At 34.2% G+C, this 27,930-nt stretch overlaps 1 protein-coding gene across 1 annotated transcript in view; it reads right to left on the bottom strand.

The window, feature by feature from the left end:
• CNTN5 (contactin 5) overlaps positions 1 to 27,930 on the bottom strand; it is a 495,116-nt gene that overhangs the window by 22,542 nt on the left and 444,644 nt on the right. The window contains exons 19-21 of the mRNA XM_049640842.1: positions 23,767 to 23,837; positions 21,217 to 21,451; positions 12,735 to 12,844 (exon numbers count right to left, since the gene is read on the bottom strand). Coding sequence (XP_049496799.1) covers positions 12,735 to 12,844; positions 21,217 to 21,451; positions 23,767 to 23,837 — 416 coding nt within the window. The remainder of the gene's footprint in view (positions 1 to 12,734; positions 12,845 to 21,216; positions 21,452 to 23,766; positions 23,838 to 27,930) is intronic.

Genomic DNA, 27,930 nt, shown 5'->3' with positions numbered 1-27,930 from the left:
CACTGGGTGTTGTATGGAAACCAATTTGACAATAAATTTCATATATTGAAAAAAAAAAGGAATTTTTTGTAGTGTCTTTGTCTGCTTTTGGTATCAGGGAAGTGTTGACAGAATGGAATGCATCTGGAAGTTTTCCTTCTTCTTCTAGTTTCTGTAATAGTTTGAGAGTAGAGGTATTAACTCTTCTTTAAATGTGTAGAATTCACCTATGGAGCCATCTGGTCCTGGACTTTTGTTGGGAGAATTTGATTATTATTCAGTTTCATTACTATTAATCAGTCTGTTCAAATTTTTTCTTCCTATTTCATTTTATTTCATTTTATTATTTTATTTTATTTTATTTTATTTAAATCCAAGTTAATTAACATATAGTATGTTAATGGTTTCAGGAGTAGAATTTAGTGATTCATGACTTACATATAACACCCAGTTGTTCATCCCAACAAGTGACCTCCTTAAGTCACCCCCATCACCCATTTAGCCCATGCCCCCACCCAACACTCCTCCAGCAACCTTCATTTTGTTCTCTGTATAGAAGTCACTTATACTTTGTCTCCCTCTCTGTTTCTCTATTATTTTTGCTTCACTTTCCCTATGTTCATCTGTTTTGTTTCTTAAATTCCACATATGAGTGAAATCATATGATATTCATCTTTCTCTGACTGGCTTATTTGACTTACCACAACACATTCTGGTTTCATCCACATTGTTGCAAATGCCAAGATTCCATTCTTATACATTTATCAGTCAATGGACATTTGGGCTTTTTCCATAATTTGGCTATTGTTGATAGCACTGCTATAAACATTGGGCTGCATGTGCCCCTTCGAATCAGCATTTTTTTATCCTTTGGATAAATACCTTTTAGTGTAATTACTGGGTCATAGGGTAGTTCTATTTTTATTTTTATTTTATTTTTAATTTTATTTAAATCCAAGTTAGTTAACATATAGTATAATAAAGGTTTCTTTACTACTACTCCTTAGTACCCATAGCCTAATTAGCCCATTCCCCTACCCACATCCCCTCCCGCAAACCTTAGTTTGCTTCCTGTATTTAAGAATCTCTTTGGTTGCTTCCCTCTCTGTTTTTGTTGTTGTTATTGTTTGTTTTGTTTTATTTTTTTTTAAATATTGATTTATTTTTGAAAGAGAGAGAGACAGAGCATGAGCAGAGGAGGGAGAGAGAGAGGGAGACACCGAATCTGAAGCAGGCTCCAGGATCTGAGCTGTCAGCCTAGAGACTGATGTGAAGTGGGACTCCAACACACAAACCTTGAGATCATGACCTAAGCCGAAGTTGGACACCTAACTGACTGAGCCACCCAGGTGCCCCCCTCCCCTGTTTTTACCTATTTCTTACTGATTTAAGTTTGGAAGATTGTATGTCTCTAAGAATTTATCTGTTTCTTCTATTTTCTCCATTTGGTTGGTATATTTCGTCCAATTTGTTGCCATATAATTTTTCATAATATTCTCTTATAATTCTTTGTATTCCTGTGGTACTGGTTGTTATTTACCCTTTTTTATTTATGATTTTACTTATTTGAGCATCTCTGTTTTTTCCATGTTGACTTTGACTACTGGTTTATCAATTTTTTTGTCTTTTCAAATATCTAGCTTTTGGTTTCATTGATATTTTCTATTGTTTTTAAATATCTATTTCATTTATTTCCACTCTAATCTTTTTTAACTAATGTTGGGCTTTGTTCTTTCTTTTTCTAGCCCCATTAGGTGTAAAGTTAGGCTGTTTATTTGAGATTTTTCTTCTTTCTTGACATAAATGTGTATTGCTCTAAACCTTCCTCTTCGAACTGCTTTTTCTATGTCTCAAAGATTTCGGACTGTTGTGTTTTCACTGTTATTTGTCTTAATATATTTAAAATTTTCCTCTTTCATTTCTTTATGACCCATTTGTTTAGTAGCATATTGTTTAGCTTCATGCATTTGTGTTTTTCCTTTTTTTTTCATTTTGTTCTTGTGATTGATTTCTAGTTTCATACTCTTGTGGTCAGAAAAGATATGTGATATGATTTTATTCTCCTTTAATGTACTGATACTTATTTTGTGGCCTAACATGTGATTTATCCTAAAGATTATTCCATGTGCACTTGAAAAGAATGTGTATTCTGTTGTTGGGGATTGCATGTTCTGTATATATCTGTTATGTGTATATAACTTTGGGGATGGAATGTTCTGTATATATCTGTTATGTGTATATAGGTCTATATGGTTTTAGTAATTGTTCAAAGCCACAGTTTCCTTGATGATTTTCTGCCTGGATGATCTATTCATTGATTTCCATATTTCCATGAGGTATTAACGTCCCCTTCTATGATTGTATTATTGTCTATTTCTCCCTTTATGTTTATTAATATGAGCTATATGTATTTAGGTACTCTTATGTTGGATGCATAAATATTTATAATTGTTATATCCTTTTGTTGGATTGAACCCTTTATCATTTTGTAATGTCCATCTTTGTCTGTTGCTACAGTCTTTGTTTTAAAGTCTATTTTTTTGATAGAAGTTTTGCTACCCCATCTTTCTTTTTGCTCCTATTTACATAGTAAATGTTTTTTCATGTCTTAACTTTCTTTTTTTTTTTTAATTTTTTTTTTAACATTTATTTATTTTTGAGACAGAGAGAGACAGAGAATGAACAGGGAGGGGCAGAGAGAGAGGGAGACACAGAATCTGAAACAGGCTCCAGGCTCTGAGCTGTCAGCACAGAGCCCGTCGCGGGGCTCGAACTCACGGACCGTGAGATCATGACCTGAACCGAAGTCGGATGCTTAACCAACCAAGCCACCCAGGCGCCCCATCATGTCTTAACTTTCAATCTGTACATTTCTTTAGGTCTGAAGTGAATGTCTTTTAGGCAGCATATACATGATCTTATTGTTTTATCTCTTAAGTCACACTGTGTCTTGATTGAAGCATTTAGTCTATTCACATTTAAAGTAATTATTGACAGGCATGTACTTACTGGAATTTTGTTAATCATTTTCTGCTTGTTTTTGCAGTTATTTCTCCTTCTCTTGCTCTCTTCCCCTGTGGTTTGGTGGCTTTAATTAGTGTTGTGCTTAGACTCCTTTAACTTCATTTTCTGTGTATCTATTACAGGTTTTTTATTTGTGCTTGCCATTGAGTTATAACATAACATCTTATGTGTACAGAAGTTTATATTAAGTTGATAGTCACTTAAGTACAAACTGATTCTAAAAGCACTAAATTTTTACTTCCCTCTCCATGTTTTATATATATGATGTCATATTTGACATATATTTATCTTGTACATCCCTTACTAATTTTTGTGGATATAATTTATTTTATTACCTTTGTGTTTTAACCTCCATACTGGCTTTATAAGTGATTAGTCTACTATCTTTACTATATGTTTGCTTTTACGGGTAAAATTTTCTTTCATAAAAGATTTGCTTTTACCTTTCATAATTTTCTTACTTCTAGTTATGGATTTTTCTTTTAACTTAAAAAATTCCCTTTAACGCTTCTTATACGGCTGATTTAGTGGTCATGAATTCTAACTTTTGTTAGTCTGGAAAACTGTTTATTTCTTCTCTGCTGACTGATAATCTTGCTGGCTAGATTATTCTTGATTGTAGGTTTGTTTTTTTTTTTTTTCCCTTTCAGAATTTTGAATGTATTGCAGCACTCCCTTCTGGCCTGAAGTTTCTGCTGAAACATCAGCTGATAGCCTTAAGAGGTTTCACTTGTATGTAACTGCTTTCTTTTCCCTTGCAGCTTTAAAAATTCTATCATTATTATAATTATTGTTATTAATTATTATTTTGCCATTTTAATTATTATATATTTTTTTGTGGATCTCCTTGAGTTCTTCTTTTTCAGAGCTCTGTGTGGTTCCTATGACTGGATTCCTTCTTGCTTTCCTCAGATTACAGACATTTTCAGCTATTATGTCTTCAAATAAGTTTTCTTCCCCTTTCTCTCTCTTCTCCTTCTGGTAACTCTATAATGCGAATGTTATTTTTGATGATGTTGCAGAGTTCCCTTAACCTATTCTCATTTTTTATGATTCTTTTTTTTTTTTTTTTTTTTCTGTTCAGCTTGGGTACTTTCCATTACTCTGTCTTTCAGATTACTGATTCATTCTTCTGCATGCTCTAATCTACTCTTGATTCCCAGTGTATTCTTCATTTCAGTTATTGAATTCTTCAGCTCTGACTGGTTCTTTTTCACATTTTCTATATGTTGAAGTTCTCACTGATATCCTTCACTGTTTTCTGAAGTCCAGTGAGTATCCTTATGACCATTACTTTGAATTCTTTATTAGGCATATTGCTTATCTTCATTTCATTTAGCTATTTTACTATGATTTCATTGTGTTTTTTAATTTGAGACATATTCTTTTTTCTACCCATTTTCTCTAACTCTCTGTGTTTGTTTTTATGTATTAGATAAACTGCATGTCTTGGTCTTAAAAGTTGTGGCTTGTGTTGAAGAAGTCCTCCAGTGTCGTATTACAAAATACAATGCAATACCACATGGTCACCAGAATCATATGTTTCAGGGGTTTCTTCTGTGCAAACTGCTGTGGCTGAGATGCAATTGCTTGCAGCCCAGCCAGCTGCAATGATGTGTTTTGTCTGCTGTGGGCACACTGGGCAGAGTTTGCTCCATAATCTGTTGAGATGCTTGGATACAGCTGCTGCAGGTTCTTGGTGAGTGGGGTCATCAGTCTACCTAGATATCTGTAATTAGTCTCTTTGCAAAGTTGTAAGTGCACCAAAGGGCAGAGTTTACACCTTGCATAGCCAGCTGTCTTGCTGTAGGAACATCTGGCATGCTGGGCTTTGTGGGGTCATCCTCCCACTCCAGGGCAGGAGTCACTTTGGAGTGGTATCTTCCAGAGTAGGAGCTGCTTTGGAAGGATACCTTTCAAGGTGGGTAGTGTGGGTGGGGTTGGTCCACCGGGGATTCTTGGAAGGGAGAGGACATATGATGCTAACAAGATAAATGGAAAATGTTAGCACTGGCTCTTGCAAGTGTCTGGCTATCTAGATTGGGGGAGGAGAAAATCATTCAACAGCACTTTTGTTACCAGAGAAATCTCCTGTAGATCCCTGATCCTTCTGCACATATTCTAAGATTAGTCAATAAATCTCCTTCACATATACCCCAGGTGCTTTTCAAACTGCTGCTTCTGTGCTGTGTCTGGGTATGAGTTATATAGTATATTGGCTTGTTAAGAGTGGGGACTTTGTTTCCTATCATTCTCCAGCTGTTCAGCCATTAAGGCCACTGATTTTTAAAGCTCAAGTTGTTAAGTCTCACTGGTTTTCAAAGCTGAATGATATGGGGGCTCATATTCTCAGTGCGGATCTCTAATGCTGGGAATGCTTGGTGTGGAGACTGACCCTCTTGCTTCTCCATTCTTGTGATGTCTCTCTTGTTTGTGGTTAGTTGCATTGGGGCTTTGGTTCACAACTGTGTCTTCACCACTCCTATCCCTTTCAGATGTGGTCTTTAAGATTGGCTGAGGAAGGTCTGTTTTGCCAGTCTTTAGGTCATTTTCAGAGTTAGTTGTACAAATGTAGCTGTTACCTTGGTGTGTCCATGGGGTGAGGTGAGCTTGGGATCCTCCTACTCTGCCATCTTCCTTCTTTCCCAGCTAAACTAAATGTGGAGTGTGCCAAGACACAGCTTAGCCCCTTCTCACTCCCTCTCTTAACATTTTCTTTCCTCTCCTCTGGAACTTTTTTTCCCTTTAGGTGGTTTCATCTAGTAGCATGCCTTTAAATACTTCCTCTATGACTGCCGCTTTATTATTTATTTATTATTTTTTAAATTTAAATCCAAGTTAGTTAACGTATAGTGTAATAATTATTTCAGGGATATAATTTGGTGACTCATAACTTACATAGAACACCCAGTGCTCATTCCAACAAGTGTCCTTAATGTCCCATGCCCCTTTAGCCCTTCAACCTACCCAACACCCCACCAGCAACCTTAAGTTTGTTCTCTATATTTAAGAGTGTCTTATGGTTTGTCTCCCTCTCTGTTCTTGCTTCCCTTTCCCTATGTTCATCTGTTTTATATCTTAAATTCCACATATGAGTGAAATCATATATTTGTGTTTCTCTGACTGACTGATTTCACTTAGCAAAATGTACCCTAGTTCCATCCACGTTGTTGCAAATGACAGGATTTCATTCTCTTTGATACCAAAATAATATTCCATTGTATATATACACCATATCTTCTCTAGCCATTCATTTATGACTGCCACTTTAATGTCTTCACCCTGATCTCTTAGACTCCAAATTCATATATCCAATTTCCTATCTGATTTATCCTCCTAAATTTCTAATAAGCATGTTAAATTTAATTTAGCCAAGACAGAACTCTTAATTTTTCCACCTTCAAATCTCTTCTTTGTCTCCTTGTCCAGTTTCTCCTTTTTTTTTTTTTGTAAATGGCACCACCATTCACTCATTTGACCAAACTAGTGATGTAGAAATAATTTTAATTCCTGCCATATCTGATCAGCAAATCTTGTCAGTCTAGTGTCTGAAATACATTTACTTCCCTCTTACACCACTGCTATGACCTTAGTCTAAGTCATCACCATTTCTTACTTTGATTATTGTGGTAGCCTTCTAACTTCTACTCCTGATCTTTCTTTTCTCCTCCTTTCATTCTTCGTGTAAGAATATCCAAAGTGATGTTAAAAAAATGTAAATCAGACATTGTCATTCCTCTCTGTAAATTGCCACAGTGCTTTTTCATTGCATTTGAAAGAAAATACAAACTCCATAATCCAGATATCTCTACATAATCTTGTATCTGCCTCACTAATTTGCTACTTTTAATTCTATTCACACCATTGTTTCATTAAGGCACAGTTGCTTCACTTCCTACTCTTCCTTAATGGAACTAGGTGTGCTCTACCTTTAAACTTCTATATGTATTGTTATCTAAGTTTATTTTACTTGTTTATTTATTTTTATCTTCTCCCATTAGGATTCAACATTAATAAGAGCAGAATCTTTTCAATCTTATTCACACATTTCAATTCAGGAAAAATAACAGAGGTTAGCTGAAAACAGTTTCTGCATTTTCAAAATGGCACATAGTGTCTTTTTAGTAACTAACTTTTTCAAACACTTCAGGTAAAGGTGCAATTATGGCTAGAAAATGATTTGTGGAACTGATAGGATAGGTATATAAAATTTGAAACAAATCCCATGAGTGTGGTGACAGAAAAATACTTTATTGTCACCATGCTCAGAAGTCTACCACTAATAAATTCATCTAAGATTGTAGTTGGGATAGAATAGAGGAGGGAGTAGTAGTGAGATAAAATATTAAACTTTAGGAGGTTACTATATTTTAGTAATATTTAGTCAGTGAGATCCCTTAGTAAAAAAAAGAACAAAGTTGAGGAGATGAGAGGGTCAAGTTCTAGGGTGGATAAGGTAAAGGACAGAGGTAGAGCTCTCCTTAAAGGGGTAAAGAATGTAGATAAGAGAGGGCGACAGAGATTCTGATGACTTATTTATATCACATTTATTTTTAAAGCCACATGCATTATTCAGTTATGAGATAGTATAAATTGAAAACAGTCTTTGCTGACTGTATTTTACTTAAAAGAAACGTAATGCCATATTTGGCCACTGAATTATACAAAGTTTTCATTTTCTGATTATAAAAGGAAGTATACTTTTACTTTTACAAATAGTATATTATTATTATTATTATTATTATTGATTTTATTTGGTAACAAGATAATTTTTTCCTTAATTTTTATTATTTTCTTTCTTCTACTGGTTTGGGGCTTTGTTTGTTCTTTTTCTAGCTCTTTTGTGTGTGAAGTTAGGTTGAGAAAATTCTTGTTTTGTGAGGCAGGCTTATATTGTGTAAACTTCCTTCTTAGAACAATTTTTGCTTCATCCCAAAGAGTTTGGACCATTGTGTGTGTTTCTTTTCATTTGTATCCATGTATTTTTTGATTTCCTCTTGATTTCTTGGTGACTTATTCATTGTTTAGTAGCAGCCTCCATATATTTACGTTCTTTCTAGATTTTTTCTTGTGATTGATTTCTACTTTAATACCACTATGGTCAGAAAAGGTCCGTGATATGATTTCAATATTTTTGAATTTATTGAAATTTATTTTATGACTTGTTCTAGAAACTTCTTTTTTTTGTAATCTGTTCTAGAAAATGTTTCATGTCTACTTGAAAATGTGCAATTTGCTCTTTTGGGATGGAATGTTCTGAATATATTTTTTAGATCCAACTGGTCCAATATGTCATTAAAAGCCACTGTTTTCTTACTGATTTACTGTCTGGATGATCTATCTATTGACGTACATGGGGTGTTAAGTCCCCTACTACTATTGTATTACTGTCCACATCTTCCTTCATGTCTGTTAATATTTGCTTTATGTATTTAGGTGCTTTGTGTTGGGTACATAAATATGTACAAATGTTATATCCTCTTGTTGGGAGGGAGAGAAACCCAAGCAGGCTCCACACCACCAGTGCAAAGCCTGATGAGGGGCTCAAATGCAGGAATTGCGAGATCATGACCTGAGCCGAAATCAAGAGTCAGGAGCTCAACTGACTGAACAACCCAGGCACCCTGTTTCTTGTTTTAAAGTCTATTTTGTCTGATTGAAGTATTGCTACTCCATGTTTCTTTTTGCTCCCCTTTGCACTGTATATATTTTTTCAGCCCTTTACTTTCAATCTGCATGTGTCTTTATGTCTGAAGTGAGTCTGCATGTATCTTAGGTCTGAAGTGAGTTTCTTCTGGGCAGCATATATATGGTTCTTATTTTTTTTCAATCATTTGGATTGGAGCATTTAGTCCATTCACATTTAAAATAATTGTTGAGACGGTCGCCTGGGTGGCTCAGTCAGTTGAGTGTCTGACTTCCACTCAGGTCATAATCTCACAGTTCATGTATTTGAGGCATGCTTCAGGATCTGTGCTGACAGTTCAGCCTTCCCAGCTCATGCTGTCTCTAACACTCTATCAAAAATAAATAAACATTAAAATTTTTTAAAAAATAATTATTGAGAGGGATGTACGTATTGGTGTTTTATTAACTGCTTTGGTGGTTTTTTCATTTCTTTCTGTTCCTTTCTTCTCTTGTGGTTTGATGATTTTCTGTAGTGTTATGCTTAGATTTCTTTCTCTTTACTTTTTGTGTTTATTGTAGGTTTCTTTATTGGAAGAAATGCCATATTTTTAAACATAATTTATAAGGAACTATAAAGTGATATAAAGATTACTGTGCCTATGGATTTTGTTTCTAAGTATAAAAATAGTTGTCAGAATTTGTGTTAACTTATTTGAATCTAAAAATGCAGTCATTGTGATGATTATTGCAGAATTTGGTTTATTCCCATTAACATTCTGTTCTTAAGTATATTCCAGTTTTTTGGATAACTTTCCATTTTAAATGAAATAGATTTAGCAAAAATGTGCTCTGACACTCTTGAATGTTACTCATGGGTGGTCTTGTTTTGATCTCCAGTCAAGCCTTGATCACGGCATTCCATAAAAGTCCTCTCACCAAGGTCACTAGGATCTCTGCAATGCAATATCCATTTTGCAATTTCAGGCTTCATCTTTCTGAATTTCTCAGCAGCATTTTTTCTCAGAGAAATTCTTTTCTTGGCTTCTGAATTCCTTCAGTGTCTCCCTTAGTTTCTTTGGTCAGACTCCCTTTCTTTCTTGAGGTTCAAATGGTCAGGCATCATAGGGTTCAATTCTGAAACACCTTTTTAATCAACATTCAGTGATTCAGTGAGCATATATATAAAACCATTTATATATTGATGATTCCTTGGCGTTATAGCTCCATTTCTACCATTTCTCTTAATATAAGACTTACTTGACAACACTTTTTGGATATAAGAAGGCTCATAAAAGTAAACACATTTAAACCAGAATCCATAACTTTTTGCACTAACACCCACTCTTCTTTCTGAGTACCTCATCTATGTGAATTATATTTTATTCACCGAGTTTCTTCGGTCAAAAAACTCTGGAATTATCTTTGATTCCTTTTATGTTTTAATTGACACCCCATTCATTTCCAAATCCCATCACGTATCCATATAAAATGTATTTTAAAAAGTCCATTTCTCATCGATTACATTGTGACTGCTCTAGTGAAAAGCAACTTCTTTATTACCTAGATTGGAACAATTGCCTTTATTATCCCTGATGTCTTGTCTAGAGTCTATTCTCCACACTCTAGACTAAGGGAGGCTTTTAAATATAAGTCAGATACTGACTTGACTCTTTCTGTTCAAAATCTTTTAATGCCTTCTCCTCATAGGATAAAATCCAGATTCCTTTCTATGGTTAACAACACTCTACATAACCTGGTCTTTGTCTTGGTGCTCTCTCCACCATTTTGCAACCCAACCCTCTGTTGTTCACTGCTATCTCACTCAAATCACTCCCTTCCTGTTCTTTGAACAAGGCCAGCATGCTACTTACTACTTTAGAGACTTTGATTTTGCTGTTCTCTCTGTCTCTTTCTCTCTCATTCAGTCATGTGTCAACTCAAATGTCACAATACCAGAAAGGGTGACTTTTCAAATCTTTATAAATAGCATAGTCTTTGAGTCTCTACCTTCGTATCCAATTTTATTTTTCTACACAGTATTTATCATAATTGTGTGGCATATCAAATTATGCCACACATTTATTTGCTAATTTGTTTATTGCTTGTCTCCCTTACTTCAATATTAAGCTTCATGAAGGCAGAGAATTCATTTTGCTCATTGTTTTATCCCTAGAATCTAGTTCTGGTAGGTACTTAGTAAGTCTTCAATAAAGATTTATTGAGTTAATGGATGAATGATTTATATTTAGAAAGAGAATAATTATTCACAGATATAAATCTTATGTGATATTTGCAGGACCTCCAAAAGAGCTATTATTATAAGTGAGTTGCAGTGAGAACATGACTGTCATGCAGGAAAAAAAAATGAAAGTGGCTGGCTGTGTGAGAGGAGCACCACTTGGAGATGTGAGAGCATGGATCCCTCACTTTTCTGTTCACCAGAATATACTTTGTGGCCTTCTAAAAGTACGCACATCAAATGTTTTGATTCAGAGGTTTAGGTTAGTCTGTACTTATGTAGTTGTTTTAGGCTGGACTCCCTAGAAGCAGAGGTCGAGACATAGATACAAGTGTATGTGATTTATTTTGATAGTGCTTTCAGGTAAATCTGTAAAGAAGGAAGGATAGAAGGATAAGGAAAGAGAGGGAGGTGAGCAAGAGTGTGGCCTCAGGTAATCCAGCCTTGTCCTGATGCACACAGCAAAGACACTGCACCATAAAATACACCATAAAGTTGTTTTTTTCTTCAGTCAAGGGACCAGTGTCAGCCAATCATTGGCTTTGGGTTGCCTAATTTTGGGAAGGGGATTTTTAAGGGAAAGCAGCATTCCTGACTGAAGGCAATTCTCCAAAGGTGGAAATTGAGCAAACAAAACCCACAGAAGCTGGGAGATGTGTACTGGCCCCTGAAGTGTAACAAGGCAGGCTACCCCAATGTCTTCTACGGTGGTATTAAAAGTACAGAGATTCATTCATTCAACAAATATTTATTGTAGCTCTCATGGTCCAAGAACTACCAGATGCTGAGATTCTTTGGTAAATAGATATGGTCTTTGCAGCATGGGTAGGGAGACAAGGAGATATTAGTCAAATAAACATGCAATCATGATATGGCACATAGTGAATTATTACTTCAAATAGTAAATCAAAGCAATATTACAGAAACAAATCCATGATATTGCATAGATAATGGTTTCTCATAACTGGTCCTTGCTGTAACTCTTAAGAAAAATTGTGTGAATTTTTTTTATCATAGTAATCACTATCTAATGCTTGCAGTATATTAATCAAATATTTCTCAGGCATTATTTCAAACCTCAGATAGAATTAAAAAAATGTGTTTTCAGTCTGAAATCATGTCAGAGTACAAGTCTTATACTTGATAATTATTTAAGTTTAAAGGACGCTGGATGCTAACTATTTTTCTGATTTTAGAAATTATCCCCCCTGACAAACCAATACAAGAAGTAGAGATCTTGTTTTTGAAGAATACTCAAGTTCATAGACTGCCTACAATCCTCTAGTTCATGTGGAGGCTAAAATTTCATTGAAGTCATTGAAATGTTATGAAATGTTCACCATTAAAAGGTCTGCATAATTGTGTTTGAAAATAGAAGAAAACTAAGGGCAAAAAGTCATTTGAATGAATATGTATACCACGAAGTCCAAGCAAATTTTGAGAAGTCAGTATAGGAGGTAAGATCTGCCAAGACTTTGGCAGTATAATATAATAGGAAAACTTGTTTTATACATTAATTTATTGGAAGAAAATACACAAAAACATTTTTATCCACAAAAACATTTTTAACTACCAAAAAATCAGATATCAGTAAATATCCATCTGTAACTCCTGATTTTTATATAATGGTTTATTCTCATCTCTTTAAAAAATTCTTTACATGGTACTATGGAAAATACTGTGCTAAAAAATAAGCCAGCTAATGAACAACATGTCAGTAAAATTGCATATTTCTTACTTTCTTTGCAACAGAACAAAATTTCAAAAGAATATAATTCTGTTGAAGTGTCACCAAACTATTTCTTTTGGAGATTGCAGTGGCAGCAAAAATAACGAGGCTTATTTTCAATAATTCTGTTCATACCTCAAATCCCTGTGGTCTTCCTAGACTTTCTTTAATATGTTTCCATGCAACAAGAATCTCTGACACAGACACACTTGTAGCCTTGACATCTGTGGGAGCAGCACTGGGTTCTGTACAAAGGAAAATGGAAATAATAAACTCTGATCGTAACAAGTTATGTCTATCAAAGCATTGCACCTGAATCTGTCCGGTGTTACTTCCTTCTACCTTTTTTGGAAATGAAGTGTTGTGGTAGTTGTGAAAAACAAAAGATAAAAAGATGGTCTTTTTGGATTTTTCTACTTGGGTCAAGTCTTATGTCTTTACCAAGACAAATGACAAATCTAGCAAGGCAAACAAAGAAGATCTTTATCCTTGGATTGACCACGACATTCCTGGAGAAGTTAAATTGTCTGACTTAAATTGTCTGCCAGTCTAGCACAATGATTAAAAGCATGGACTAGAGAATCAGGTGTGGCTATTTTGTTGCTGCTGTTGTTTTCTGCCTTCAAAAGAATTATTTACCTTGAGGCAAGTTGCCTTTTTTTTTTTTTTTTTATGCCCCAGTTCCCTCATCTGTAATATGGACATAATAAGAGTACTTATCTCAGAGGTTTTTAAGGTTAGTTTTAGGTGGAATAATACATACAAAATATTTAGCACAATGCTTGGCCCTTAAAACATTCACTCACAAAATATCACTTGTTATTATTTTACTTTACTTTTTTTTACCCCTGTAGGCACAAATAGAGTCAAAATTTCATGTTTTGTTGTTGTTGTTGTTGTTGTTCCAACCACAGAACTACATTTCCATGATTGTATATATAATATGATATGAATCATGATATTCAAAAGGCATGCGTTGACTTTTAAGATAGGTATGGACTGAAAAAGAAAGGCCCTGAAGGTCTCAGTCCTACTGCTCAAAAGTATGTTTTCATCCATTCCTATGCTTAGTGACCTTTCTCACTATTTTTTTCCCAAATACACCGTGTCTGATTGGCATCCATCAAGAGGTACACTTTACTTGAGGTTGCACTGTATGTGAGTAACAAAATATTTTCAGCTTTGACATTGCTGAATCATAAATACTATGTCACAAACACACGTTAAATGAAATGGCAGAATAAAGGCCATATATTAGTTCAAACAGTTCTGTACAAAGGTGATTTAAAGAACCCTTGCTGTATAAAAATTTTAGAGACTTAAACACTAAAAATGTAACTGGTAAGAGTTTAATCTATTGAAATTTCTTTTCTCTTTCTCCCCCCGACCTTTTCCTTTTAGAATCGGGGAACCAAATATGACAAAATTCTAAATAAGATATTTAAAAATCATTATTAGAGATATTAAAGGAATTATAACTATTTTACTGAGATCTTTCTTGTTTTGATGGAAGGTAGTCACACATCTATCTGGAGAAACTTTTTCTCCAGAAAATGAAGATTTTCCAGAAATGAAGATTTTTTTCATTATTATTTAATAGGGGTCAAAATTCTTGATTTTACAAGTAAACAAAAGGAAATGCTGATGTTCTTATGGTGTGTGCAACCCAATCTCCAGATTTAAGGTACCATGTGTTTGACAGACAGCCACCCTTTGGGTATCGCTTGTTACTAGCAAGCAGTTTTGCTTCTCTTTTAAATGAATGTATTGCAGAGATTTGTGTGTCACAGGCCTTCTTTCAGCTTTTTTATTATTGAAGCAATTATATCTTTGTCAGAAAAGTTTGCACAGAGATAAATAATTTCAGAAGAACAAAATATGTGGTTGGGTGGAAGCCTTTCTACCTCTATCTCCAGAGAAAAAAATAATTTCTCTCTCAGCTTTCTGTAGTACTGCACAAGCTTAAGAACTTCTCAAATGGAGATAAGAAAGTTTTAAAAAGTAAAGTTTAAAAAACAAGAAAAATATCAAGAACCTATTTCCCAAACAAGCACCCCAATTTCTATTTAAAAGCTCTGAGGACTTTAACTCAGAATCAGACCCAAGCTGACATTTCATAGATGCATTCTTGGGGGCTAAATATTATAGCTACATCTAATTGAATGAAGGTAAATGAGTCAAACAAAAACTGAAGAGTCATTTTTTATTTGGAAACAAATTAAAATAGTAAATAGTATCAGAAGTAAACCTATGCCGACCTAAATTTGAAATTTAAGCATGTAAAAAAACTGACCTCAGTCAGTTTATTTCCAGCAGTTTCAGTAGTATTGTCACAGCTGGGTGAACATTTTCACATGGATTGAAAGGGTTTTCTGTAAGCAAGAGTAACTATCACAGAATGTGGTTTGGATAGGAACTAACTGTTCTATTTGGGTATCCCATTGTAACTGAACAATGGAAAGTACCTAGAAAGAATTTTAGACAGTCACTTGGATCAAAAGTCATAAATGGATGGTCAATGAGTCTTTAGTCATATTCTGTATGTCCCAATAATATATTAATTTATTTCAACATTTCATATAAAAATAAGAATTTCTAGCTTATTTTGGAAAAAAAAAGTGGCAATACTAAGCCTGAATTCATGGATGTTGATAGATGAGAGAATTAGCAGTTTGTCCCATTGGTCAGGGCATAGTCTTTTCAGGTTGCCCAGAGTCCCTACCACTACCTATTATCTCACACTGGGACTACTTCACTGATTTATATCTCTTACCTGATCTCTATAGGCTTTTGAGTTATGGACATATGTATTAGATCCATGTTCTCATTTTGCAGATGAAAATGTGACCTATACACAGGTTGATTTATCCAAACTCTGCTTCTAGCTCTGAAACAACTCCAGCTAGAACTCAGGTCTCAAGTAATCTTTTCTGTGTTGCTTTTAAATTGGCACCAGGCAGCAATAGGCTCATTCTGTATTTCTTAGAGTCAGTTCTGAGGCACAGAAGAGATTTTAGAGGAAACACAGTTCATTTTCTTGCTGTTCAATTACTTCCAAATAACTGACAGAAGAACAGATGGAATAACAAACAACAACAATAGCAAATAGATGAGGGGAACAACCAAAGATAATAATAATTGCCATTTATTGAGGATTTCGTAGTCTTACTCAAAATTCCTTACATGAACTAATTGATCCTTTCAGCAACCTTTCTATAACTATCATTATTTTTGCAGATACAAAATTGAGGGCCAGAGAGGTAAGCAACTTGCCCAAGGTCACACAGCTGTTAGAATGTAGAGAGGATTTGAGCAAGGCAATCCTAACTACCATGCTGTTCTGCTTCTGTGAACGTATCTGTGTTTACACACCTAATGCTTTTCCCTGTGCTATCGCTCTCTTTTCTCCTTGCTCCACCACACCTACTAACTTTTCTCAATATTGATGTTGGGATCTCCACTTGGGCTCTCTACTTTAAGTCTTGCCAGAAGGCACCTAAATCCCTGTCATATTTTATTTAACTCCACTACAGGCTTATGATCGGCTCCTTTTATTTCCGTTTCATAGAGCTTTTGATAAAGTTGAACGCCAGCTGCACTGCTTGTCATAGATCCTGTGCATTTCTAAAACTCTCCTGATCTGTAAATAATAGGAAGTTTCCTGCCACTCTCACTACTATTAGACTCAGGTAATTCAGTGACTTATTTCAGAGACTGTACTAGTTATGTCTAATAGATTCAGAAACGTAAAAAGATTTTTTTCTTTCACTTATGGTGATATTAATTAGGCCATGGCTAACTCACTCCAGTCTTGGGATATAAAGTGAACAAGCTGACTGAGAGATTTCAATTTCTGTCAGATTAAACATTGTGAACAGCATTACCATGTTCATGAATTTAGATAATACATATTTATTAAGTGACTTAACAGCTGGAGTTCTCCAACTAATATGGGGGATGTGTTTGTAATATTGATTATACATCTGACTTCCCAGGAGGGGTGAGCAACAGCATTAATCAAAGGAGAGTTTAATAAACTCCTTGGGAGAAGGGTTATGGTTTCATTATTTAAAAATTCAGTGAAGACAGCTGTAGTTGAACTTTTACAGGCAATAATACAAATGGATCATCTGGCAAAGACATGAAATTATTCCTTGTATTTTACAAATAATATGCCAATTTATTAATTTTCAAGTTCACATAAATCCTACTGAGTTCAGTTTCAGCAAGGACCTGATCTGGAGGATAACACCTCATGAATGTTGGGTTTTAATTTGAGCTGTGGTAGCTCCACTTGCAATAAGATAATTGCATATCATTTTCTGCAAATGAGAAGAGGATCTTTGGTTTTAATAAAAATAAAAGCAGCACACTTTTTACATACAAGGCAAAAGCCAAATAAACTAGAAAAGGCTAAAATATATCACAAATAAACAAATATTTTATACTATAATTAATCTATAATGAATTTCCCTCTATTAGATGTAATTGAATGCTCAGGTTCTTTTCCTTTCAAAAGTATAATAACAAGGACTAAGTGGAAGATGAATGTAAGTTCGACTAATAAGTATTTCTAGATATATGGAAGTGAAAGCCAGTTGGATTTCTCCTATGGAGAAAAATCACTCTTTTTCATTTCTACCATGCATTATAAACCCCATATGTTGCAACTTCGCTTTTATTTAAAAAAAATAGAATTGTTTCCATAATGAGGGTACTGTAGAGGGTTATAGTATACCGTAGAGATTTGAAGTCAAATCAAGATTACAATGCACATAATTCTTGCTTGGTTTAAATGGTATAGATAATTGGTACATGTGCAAGGTGCAAGACATGGGAGTCTTAAAAGGGAAATATCTCTCCTTCCAGGGTTATCTAGAGTCATTTAGGGTTACTTCTGTTATAAAATTTTAAAAGGTTTCAAAGGCTCAAGAAGTTTAGCAGAAGAACTATTTGGAGCTTTTTCGGCAGTATTCTAGGGCCACAGTCCACGTCAGAGTCGCAAGAGTAAAGGTCATTTCACAAGTGATTTATCAAGTTTCAATACTTACAAATGATGAGTTCTTTTACTAAATGATCACATTCAAAATTTTCCCTATAATAATGTAATTTTCACTCTCATTCCAATTTACTGTCTTGAGAGGAAAAAGATGGAAGGTATGAGGAATTCATATAACCACTTATAGAAGTGTGCTCTGGTTGTGAATATCATCCATCATCGATGGACCACAGGAAAATGGGTTGGGACCAGTATTGTAAGGTTTGTCTTGAGGTCCTTGCTTCTTCCAAACAACATGAATGCTGGTAGCTACATTTGACATAGCATCTGGCATATGTGTTCTTCCTGACTTGCTGTCAGCTGTGAAAAGCTGTCTTCTCTATGGTACTCCAGGAATGTAGCTATTTATCTTGATATGAAGAGGAAGAACTATGCTGATGAACAAAGATAGAATGTCAGTCCTACTCCTTGTTCTTTACTTTATCTAAGAATATGGAGGGCTTTTAAGGTGATCAGGAAGTGAACTAGGTTAATGGAAGAACAGAGACAGAATCTGTCTTTTGGAGAACTACAGTCTCAGATCAGTTGGACTTTGGGCAAGAGTATCATGACAAAGGCACATTTTGCATGATATATGTTGAGGATGAAACTTACCATTAATAAACAGTCCACATTTTGAATATTAAAAAAAAAGGCACACTTTGAATCTTTATGAATATCTGCAGATGTAGAGAAGGGGAACCTGCGCTGGAATGAGTACAATATATTATTTTACCAGTTCATTACAGTCCTTGACTCTTTTAAAAAATAGTTTAATATTCAAAATATTCACTTCTTTTAAAGTAATTTCCCTATTCTAGGAAAATTAGAATTTAGAGTATTTAAAAATACAGAATAAATTGACAAGCTTTCTGATTCAGATTTGTAAAGGCTTCTAGAGATGTTCTAATTCCGGATTCATTTTTAAAGTGGAGGAGGATTGGGGCACCTGGGTGGCTCAGTTGGTTAGGCATCCAACTTTGGCTCAGGTCATGATCTTGTGGCTTGTGGGTTTGAGCCCCGTGTCAGGCTCTGTGCTGACAGCTCGCTCAGAGCCTGGAGCTTGCTCTGGATTCTGTCACCCTTTCTCTCTGCCTCTCCCCTGCTCACACTCTGTCTCTGTCTCTCTCAAAAATAAATAAACATTAAAGTAGAGGAGGATAAGTCTCAGAGAGGTGGATAGACTGCAATATTTTACAGTTAGTGTGAGCAGGTTAACCCTGAGTCTCCAATTCCAGGAAAATGCTCTTCCTTTCCATTGTCCTGCCTTTCCTAGTTGACACAATTTAATGATGCTAACACTTTACTCATACTTACATATAAAGTTCCAAATTAGTAAATATGATTAGTGAGTAAATGCCAAATATATGTTTTAATTTTGTTATCAGAACAAAGGCTGACTACCTAGATTTAAATTTCCTGGTATCATTCATATTTCAGTCTACCAAAATAAATGAAATGTTACTATGAAATCTATTATAACAGCAACCTCAGTGCCTTTGAAAGAAGATATGCATATTTCCTAACTAGCTTGAAAGGGTAATCTCCAAAGGCAAGCTATTTCAAGTTTAAGGAAACACAGTATAAACAACCCATGGTGGTTACTATAATTTAATTTCAAAGCAAAGGTTGAAGAAGAGTGTACAAATCTTGATTTCTTAAAGTCAGCACTGGTGTTACTACACAAAGCATGTTCACAAACCTCTCCAATTTATCTCATGTGACCTGTGAGGTTATGTGCTTCATAATTAGGTGGAAGAAATTTTAAAGCAATAAGAAAATGCATTTCTTGAATAAAACATGTACTTCAAAATAGAGTTTTACAGTAACAAATAATGCAAAACATCATTATATATGATGAAAAACAAAATATTATTATTATAGAAATCCATGATGACACAGTATAGGATAGTGGTTAAAAGCATGAACTTTGGAGTCAGATAGATATGGATTCAAATCTCAGCTCTGTCACTTACTGTAGTTACTTACAATACTCTCACCTACTGAAGTGAATTTGAGAGTGTTACTTTACCTGAGCCTCAGCTTCCTGAAAAGTAGATTGAAGCTTGAGATTCCTACCTCATATTTGGTTGTAAGAGTTAAATTAAGTAATATAAGTACTATGGTAAATCATCTGTATCTGGAACACATATGAAACTTGAGATGCTAAGGCATGAGTATCTCATTGGAAGACCTATGATTCCTTGTTATTATTTGATTCTTCACCTTCCTGGTTATTGTTATACTAGGATAAGCTTTTTGTTTCTGCTTCAGAATTTGACTCTATATTTAAAAAAAAAACAACAAAACTCAGGGCAGCCTGTATTGAAAACTACATGTTACATAAATCAGACACTATCCTTGTGCTTTAATATTCAAATGACTGTATTTATCACCCCATCCCCTGTCTTGTAGCTCATAGTACAAAAAGATAATTCTTTTGAGCTATTTAAATAAGTTACAGGAATGGGTACAAAGAAAGTAAAATGGTCAGTTTATATTGATAATGTTTGTTAGAAGGTGAAAGAGTGCTAGTTTTGGTGGAACATTTTTTCAATCATTTGTCACGTTTAGGGAATGTGAGGCATTGTTTTTGCTAGTAAGGCATATTGAAATTTGGCACTTGAATAGAAGAAAAAACTAAGAGAAAACTCACCTAAGGGGGTTAGATCTATCATTCTTTCTTTTTCAGTAAAGTGCATTTTTGTATTAAAACTTAACCCTGGATTTTGAGGTAGGAAGGTGAGTTCACACCTGAGCACCACCACCTATTGACTGTAACCATAAGTATGTCACGGTTTTACAGTTTACTCATTTGTAAAATGGGTATCCTGCTTAATTAGTCCTGCCTACATAGTAGTTTTATCTTGAGAATTAAATGTGTTTATGTATATGAAAACAACATGTTAGAGAAACATCAAGGATTTAATGATTAGACAGACTTGGGTTTAATTCTCAATTACAAAGTATGTAACCTCTAGCAAGTTCCTTAACTTTTCAACATCAATTTCTTTCTCTACAATAGGGATAATAATGTCTGTTAGACAAGATTATCATCAGGATTTCATCATATCATGTGAAGAATTTCCAATGAAGTCCTTGTCTGGTACTTCTTTATCAGTATGATATTTTGTTTATGAGGTTAATAATAAATATTTATTGGTCATGTAAATGAAGTATTTATTTAAATTTAGTTCACATACATTTAAATTTAGTGGGTTAAAATATAAAATTATCTAGATAAAAAAACCAAAGGTGACTGGTTAAATGTCCATCCAGAGAACAGAATACGCTATAGGCATTATTAATATCATTATTATCATGGAAAAATATTTCCCATATATTGTTAGGTAGTGAAGGACATAAAGCAACACATATAGACTGCTCAATTTTTCAAATAAAAATTACTTGGAAAATTTTTGAAAAAAATACATTTAAAAAGTGTAATGAAACTATGGGTAAGTTTTATTTTCTCTTTTTGTGTGACTGTACTTTCTAATATACGTACAAAAATGTTTCATGCATATAACATGCATTAATAAAATGTTGCATGTAAATTATAAGAATAAAGAAACTGACCTCCTTCAGCTGAACAGATAACCACAATCTGACTGAAAGGTCCATCTCCTTTATTGTTATAAACTCCAACCTTCACTTCAAAGGGAGTAAGAGGAGGAACACTTTCATCCCGATAAATGAATTTTGAAGCTTCAGAGGATGTCACCATTTTTTCCTTCCAGCCACGTGTTCCATTGGGCCTGAAAGCTACAATATAGCCAAAGCCTTCCCCATTCTGAAACTCTTCAGATACTGGCTAAAGAAGAAAAGTTCAGTTAATTATCAGTAAAATAATTGACTCGAAAAGCCATTTCTACCAAACTTCATTTTTTTTTTCAAATTATGGATAACCAGAGAAAAGAAGACTTTCAAATCTCTAATGATCCCCTGGAAGCCAATATATAGCACAATCACTTGACAGTCTTTGGAAACTTAAAAGGGCTTAAAAGCAAAAGATAAAAACTTAACTAATATCAGTTGATATTTAAGAGGAGTATCAAGGATACTGAAAACTCTTGAAGTGAAACAAATTTAAACCAGTTTGTCATGTATATGAAATTAACGTTCCATACTAGAATGCAACATGTTGGGGAAAATTGTCATATGGTCTGGTGGTCTGAAAAATCTGGTTGTTGGTAATGCTCTGCAGAGCCCATTGCACAGAAAAGATAGGAGATGTTAACATAAGAAGTTTTTTTTTTTTAATTCTTAATGTTTATTTATTTTTGAGAGACAGAGAGAGACAGAGTGTGAGCAGGGCAGGGGCAGAGAGCGAGGGAGACGCAGAATCCAAAGCAGGCTCCAGGACCTGAGCTGTTGGCACAGAGCCCAATGTGGGGCTCGAACTCACAAGCAGTGAGATCATGACCTGAGCCGAAGTCGGACGCTTAACTGACTGAGCCACCCAGGCGCCCTTGTAAGAAGTTTTTTTTTTTTTTTTTTTTTTTTTTAATAGTGTTTTCTTTTTCATTTGTTTTTGGGCTTATTAATGTGAAGACATTACAAAATAGTATTTGTTCAAATAACTCTTACTATATGCTTACATATAAAACAGACATAAACTGTACACTATAGAAAGGAGTAATTGTGATTGACTAGTTAGTCAAAGGAGAAGTTACTACACTGCCTACCTAATGCTTGATACATAGTAGATACCCAATAAATACTTGACAACATTTTTTTCTTTTGAGTTTTGATTTAAGGGAAAAGTGTATAGAGTAAAGGAAAAGAGACAAAGCCTATTATATCAAAATACTGAATGTTTATATCTCCCCAAAATTCATATGATGAAATCCTAATCCCCAATGCGATGGTATTAAGAGGTAGGGGTTTTTGGTAGGTTATCAAGTTATGAGGGCAGAGACATATGTAGGGGAATAGTGCTTTATAAAGGAAACTCCAGAGAGTTCTTTAGCTCCTCTGTTATGTGAGGGTAAAGTGAGAAAGTGGCCATCTATTAACCAGACAGCAGGCTCTCACTAGACTGAAATCTGTTGGTGACTTGATCCTAAATTTCCAGGCTCCAGAACTGTGAGAAATAAATTTCTGGCATGTATAAGTCACCCCCAGTCTTTGGTATACTTCTTTTCGCAGCTGGGTCTGAGACACAAAGCTGATAAGGATGAGAATTCTACTTAAAGAGATTTGATCTCAGTGAAGTTCAGGTATTGGAAAGTTAATTCCTGTGCAGAAATCTAAAATAAGAAATAAATTTTTACTGAGGAAGAAGGGGATGGACAGGATAACAGGACAGAGGATATGCTCATGGAGATCACTTTGTGGGAAATGTTTTTCTGTACATTTTATCATTGCTTTTAGAGACTATCAGGTATTTGTCCAGTTTGTTCCAGTAGACATTTCCATTTACTTTACATTTTCATATTCTAAAGAACAGTTCTGTGACCTATATAGTTATGTTTGATAATGAGGTAATCTAGCATCAATAAAAGGATAGTAGCTTCACAGGAAATAAATGTATCTCTCACACCCCCTCTTCCCTGCTTCCTTTATAGAAGAAAATTCAGAGATCATATAGTGAGGGAGACAAGAGAACAAAATCAAAGTCCTAATTTCACTACTTATCAGGAAAAGTACTGTGCCTCAGTTTCATAATTTTTAAAATGAAGAAAAATTATTATCCTTATTAATAGGGTTATTATCCTTACTAGCCAAGGCACTGTTCCACAAATTCAGTGGCAGTCATTTTCTTCTTCCCCAATGGTTTTAGTAAGTGTACTATTTGTGAAATAGTTAAATGTCAAACTAAGCCAAACAAACATCTGAAGTAGTTTATGGAAGGATGTGTTTTAATTATCCAAACTTTATTCTGAGATAGCTATATTACAGGAAGACATACTTCTTTAGTTTTGGAGAAAAGTCAACTGGGGTTGGATATGAAATGAGACAGGTTCACATTGGCAATATTCATCTGAGAAATATATGATCAAAGTGTTTCTTAACCTCATTCAAACCAAAATTCTTCAGTTTCTCTGTACCAAGTACAGAACATATATGTAGCCTTGTTTTCTAAGGAATCAACAAGTTTTGATATCTGAGTACAGACTTTCTTACCTCCCAGGCTATGACTAACTCATGCCTTCTTCCACTTCTTCCACTTACATTGGTGGGTGCTGTCTTTGGAACTGTGGATTAAAAATAGGCCAGAGTGAGGACAATAAATAGATGTTTAATTTGAGAGTTCTTGTAAGAATATATTTTGACACTACTCATGTTCTGAAAAATCCCAAAACAAACAATTAAAATTTGAAGTTAGAATGGTCATATTCCATATTAATTAAAACAAAATGTCTGTGACAGATACCCTGATTTCAAATCTATGTGGGAGAGTTATATATATATTTTTCATGGCCATACAGTGCATTACCAAACTAATCCTATTGTAAACGTTCTGTGGTAGTAAGATTGAGATCGTAATTAACACTATAGTTAAGGACATCTACTAATGGTTAAATTTCATTCTAAAAATTCTCTCCTTTCTAATGATGTGACTCTCCTGTGGTCTCAAGGCTTGAAGAGCTCCTAGAAAGTAAACAGGTTGTCTTATTACTGCTTTACCAGAACCCACAGGAAGCTCCAATTTAAGGAAATGTGGCAACAGTTCCATAGACTGAGAACCTATTTAAATAAATAAACATTAAAAAAAACTATCAAGAGTGAATCTCTCTGTAAATTGTATAACTACCCGATGAAATTTTTTCAAATGAATAACTATTAAAAGAATAAATGTCTCAAAGGAATAAATTTCTCCTTCACTGCACCAAACCACAAAACCTGCAGTTGAAAGGGAACATTTTCAAATGAAGAACTGTTAAATGAAAAAAACTATTAAAAGAAATCATTTTGTAAGCTATGAGCCCGCATTAAAAATTTTACACTTCAGCATTGCCTTTATATCCTTGCATATAGTTTTTAAATGATATCGATAAACTCATAAACAATAAATTCACTCTCATATATTACCTACTTGGATGAAAGGTTATTAATTACTGGTAGATATTCATACAGCATTTTATGTACAGGAAAAACTGATGCAGAATTTATATTCCACTAGAAAGGAAAAAAAAGGAGGTGGGAGAGAATAGTCTGTGAATATATAATTGGCTCCACTGAATAAAGACTTTTATTCACCAGGGTTTAAATTTCAGTATCTTTGGGCACTTTTCTCCATGAACATGAGTCCTCATCTTGCTCATGCACAAGTAGAAGGATATATACAGCAGCAGTTATCAATCTTTCTTTCACAGTGACATATATATTAAAATTATTCATATGTGGAGTTCACTCTCATGAATTCCCTGAGAATTAAATGGAATTGGATACCCCTTTGTCTCTCATTCAAGAAATCACAAAATATTCAACTGAGAAAAAATGATGGTATCAAAGCAATAACTGTGATATGTACTAATTTATATAAAGAGCAAGCAAATCATTTATTAATTTGAGTTTTTATTAGTAGTCATAGTTATTGCTAAATATAGCAACCTATGACATATCTGTTTTGACACCAGGTCCCCAAGACACTGTTATATAGTCCTAGTTCTAAATTTATCTTCTAGTCCATGGCATAGGGTAAGGCACACAGGAGTGGAGCTGGGTTAACTGTATGCATAAAAGAACAGGGATCTAAGGTTCCAAATATCCCCTCAGTGGCTAATCTCAGAGTTATGAATGTTGTGATCATCAATGCAAGTCAAATAAATAGATAAGCAAATTATTTTGTTGACACAATGTTACTATGGCTTCTCATAGTACCATTTGTAAAAAATGAATGAACACACACACACACACACACACTTCATATTCATTTTTGACAACAAACAGTTAAATAATATTATGAGTATTATCTACCAGAGATATTTACTTTGTCTATTACATTGGAATCACTAAAGTTATGCCCTAAACTTAGGATTTTGAATCCTCTTCCTTGAGGATACTTTCCCTATAATCATGGATTTTGTGGAAATAATAGGCACTGAATATTCTTTTCCATTTTATTCAGCTATCAAACATCACCCAAAAGGAGGATGTTTGTAACCTTTAGCTTAGAGCTGGAGAGTAGTCTGTAGGTTCTCCAGTAAACATCTCTTGAAAGTCATTTAAAAGATACGAGTAGAATAAAACACAAGTGACTATTCTATCCTTTCTTCTGAAGCCTTGGTAATATTGTTCCACAGTCCATTAATGCTTTTATTTTTTAGAAAATACATTTATATTTTTCAAATATTTTAACTTTGTAATTAAAAAAAGAAAAACAAACTAATAAAATATTTGGTGAAAATTTCTACTTTGAGGAAATGGGAAAGCAATATAACACCTTCTATGATGTGATTTGTTTTTCTGTGGGTAATTTCATCATCAAATTACCCATAAATGATCCATATTGGAAAATTTCTTTTATTATTTGAAATCAATCTTTGAAGTTTTCCTATTACTGCTAAATTCTTTTCAAGAGAAGATAGCCCATATCAATTTAATATAAAGAGTAAGATCCTGCTCTTTCTCATCTGATCTCCAATTTTAACGTATAATAAATGACACAAAGAAGGTATTATGGTTCACTGTGTTAATAATATGTGTCTAGGGGCACCTGGGTGGCTCAGTCAGTGAAGCATCTGACTTCAGCTCAGGTCATGATCTTGTGGTTCTTGGGTTTGAGTCCCATGTTGGGCTCTGTGCTGACAGCTCAGAGCCTGGAGCCTGCTTCAGATTCTGTGTCTCCCCCTCTCTCTGCCCCTCCCTTGCTCATGCACTCTCTCTCTCTCTCTCAAAAATAAACATTAAAAAATTTTAATGGTATATGTCTATAAAATCAACTGTTCTTAATTTAAAAATCTCACTAGTTATAATAGTAACTACTCATAGAAAAGTTAAGTCTTCAAACACGTAGCAACATCCTAAGTGTCTATCCTAAGATGAATAGATAAATAGAATACACATGCTTGAATATTATTTTGCCAGAAATGAAGGCATTATGCCAAGTGAAATAAGCCAGACAGGGAAATACTGTATGATCTCACTTATGTGTGGAATCTAAAAAAAATGGGGTTGCTAGAAACAGAATAGATTTGATGGTTGCCAAAGGTGGAGAATGGTGGGTGGGAAAAATGGGTGAAGGTGGTCAAGAGGTAAAAATTTCCAGTTATAAAATAAAATGTTCTGGGCATGTAATATATGGGATGGTGACTATAATTAACAATATTGTGTACTTCAAAGTTGCTGAAAGATCTTAAAAATCCTTATTACAAGGAAAAAAATTGTAACTATGTGAGGTGATGGATGCTAAATAAACTTACTCATTATGTTGTAACTTTAAACTAATACAGTGTTATATGCCAATTATATCTCAATAAAACCAAAAAAGAAAACACACAAAAAAGAAATATTAAGGCTTTAATAGCTAGGCATCAGACATTGTATTTTGTTGTCAAGATCCCAGTGTTTTCATTGGGTACTCTAATTCTAATGGTTTAAATTTCCTAATTGTATACAGATGATCAGTGGAACCTATGCTCATTCATTTCCTTTTGAAGTTGGTGAGACACAGTCATCACTTCAGTCAACACTTTGGAGTCCATTTATTTTAATTATATCCTTTTATTTACAAAAAAACATATTCATGGTATGTAGAGATTTGACTTAATCTTTCAGAGCCCTTGTGGTATCAAGTTCCATAATTCTTGTTAGAAGTATAAAGTTAATATCTAATAAATGCTTTCACTGAGTGGAGAGAAATATGTATTTGTTGAAAAATTAAATACATTTTCAATATGGTTAACAAAAACCTGGTTTAGAATTAAGCAGCTAGATGCTTTTATCCCTTGTTTTGCTACTGATAAATGTCATGAGCTTATTGGATTAGAGAATCAAGTTTACATGCATGGTTAATGGGTTCAACTCTAATTCTTCTGTTTCTATCTGAGCAATGCTGTTCCATAAATGGATAATGTAATTAATACTTTTCTCACAAGCTGAAAATGCTTTGCTGTTTTAGTGCCTTATTTGGCATGTTGAAATATAGACTATTGTCACTTTTCAACTTATACATTAGAAATATTGTTATAAACACTCAAAGAGACCAAAATATAGTACTTTAATTTAAGCATGCATGACTTTAGGCATGAATCTCCAAGAACTCTTTAAAAGTGTAATACTTTGAAAAAGTCAGTAGTTTGTAAAAGTCAATCATGCTAATATCATGCTTTAATTCACGTTAAA

This window comes from Panthera uncia, chromosome D1 (assembly GCF_023721935.1).
Source record: "Panthera uncia isolate 11264 chromosome D1, Puncia_PCG_1.0, whole genome shotgun sequence".
NCBI classification, from domain to species: domain Eukaryota; kingdom Metazoa; phylum Chordata; class Mammalia; order Carnivora; family Felidae; genus Panthera; species Panthera uncia.
This window is presented reverse-complemented; position numbering and strand designations above follow the sequence as displayed.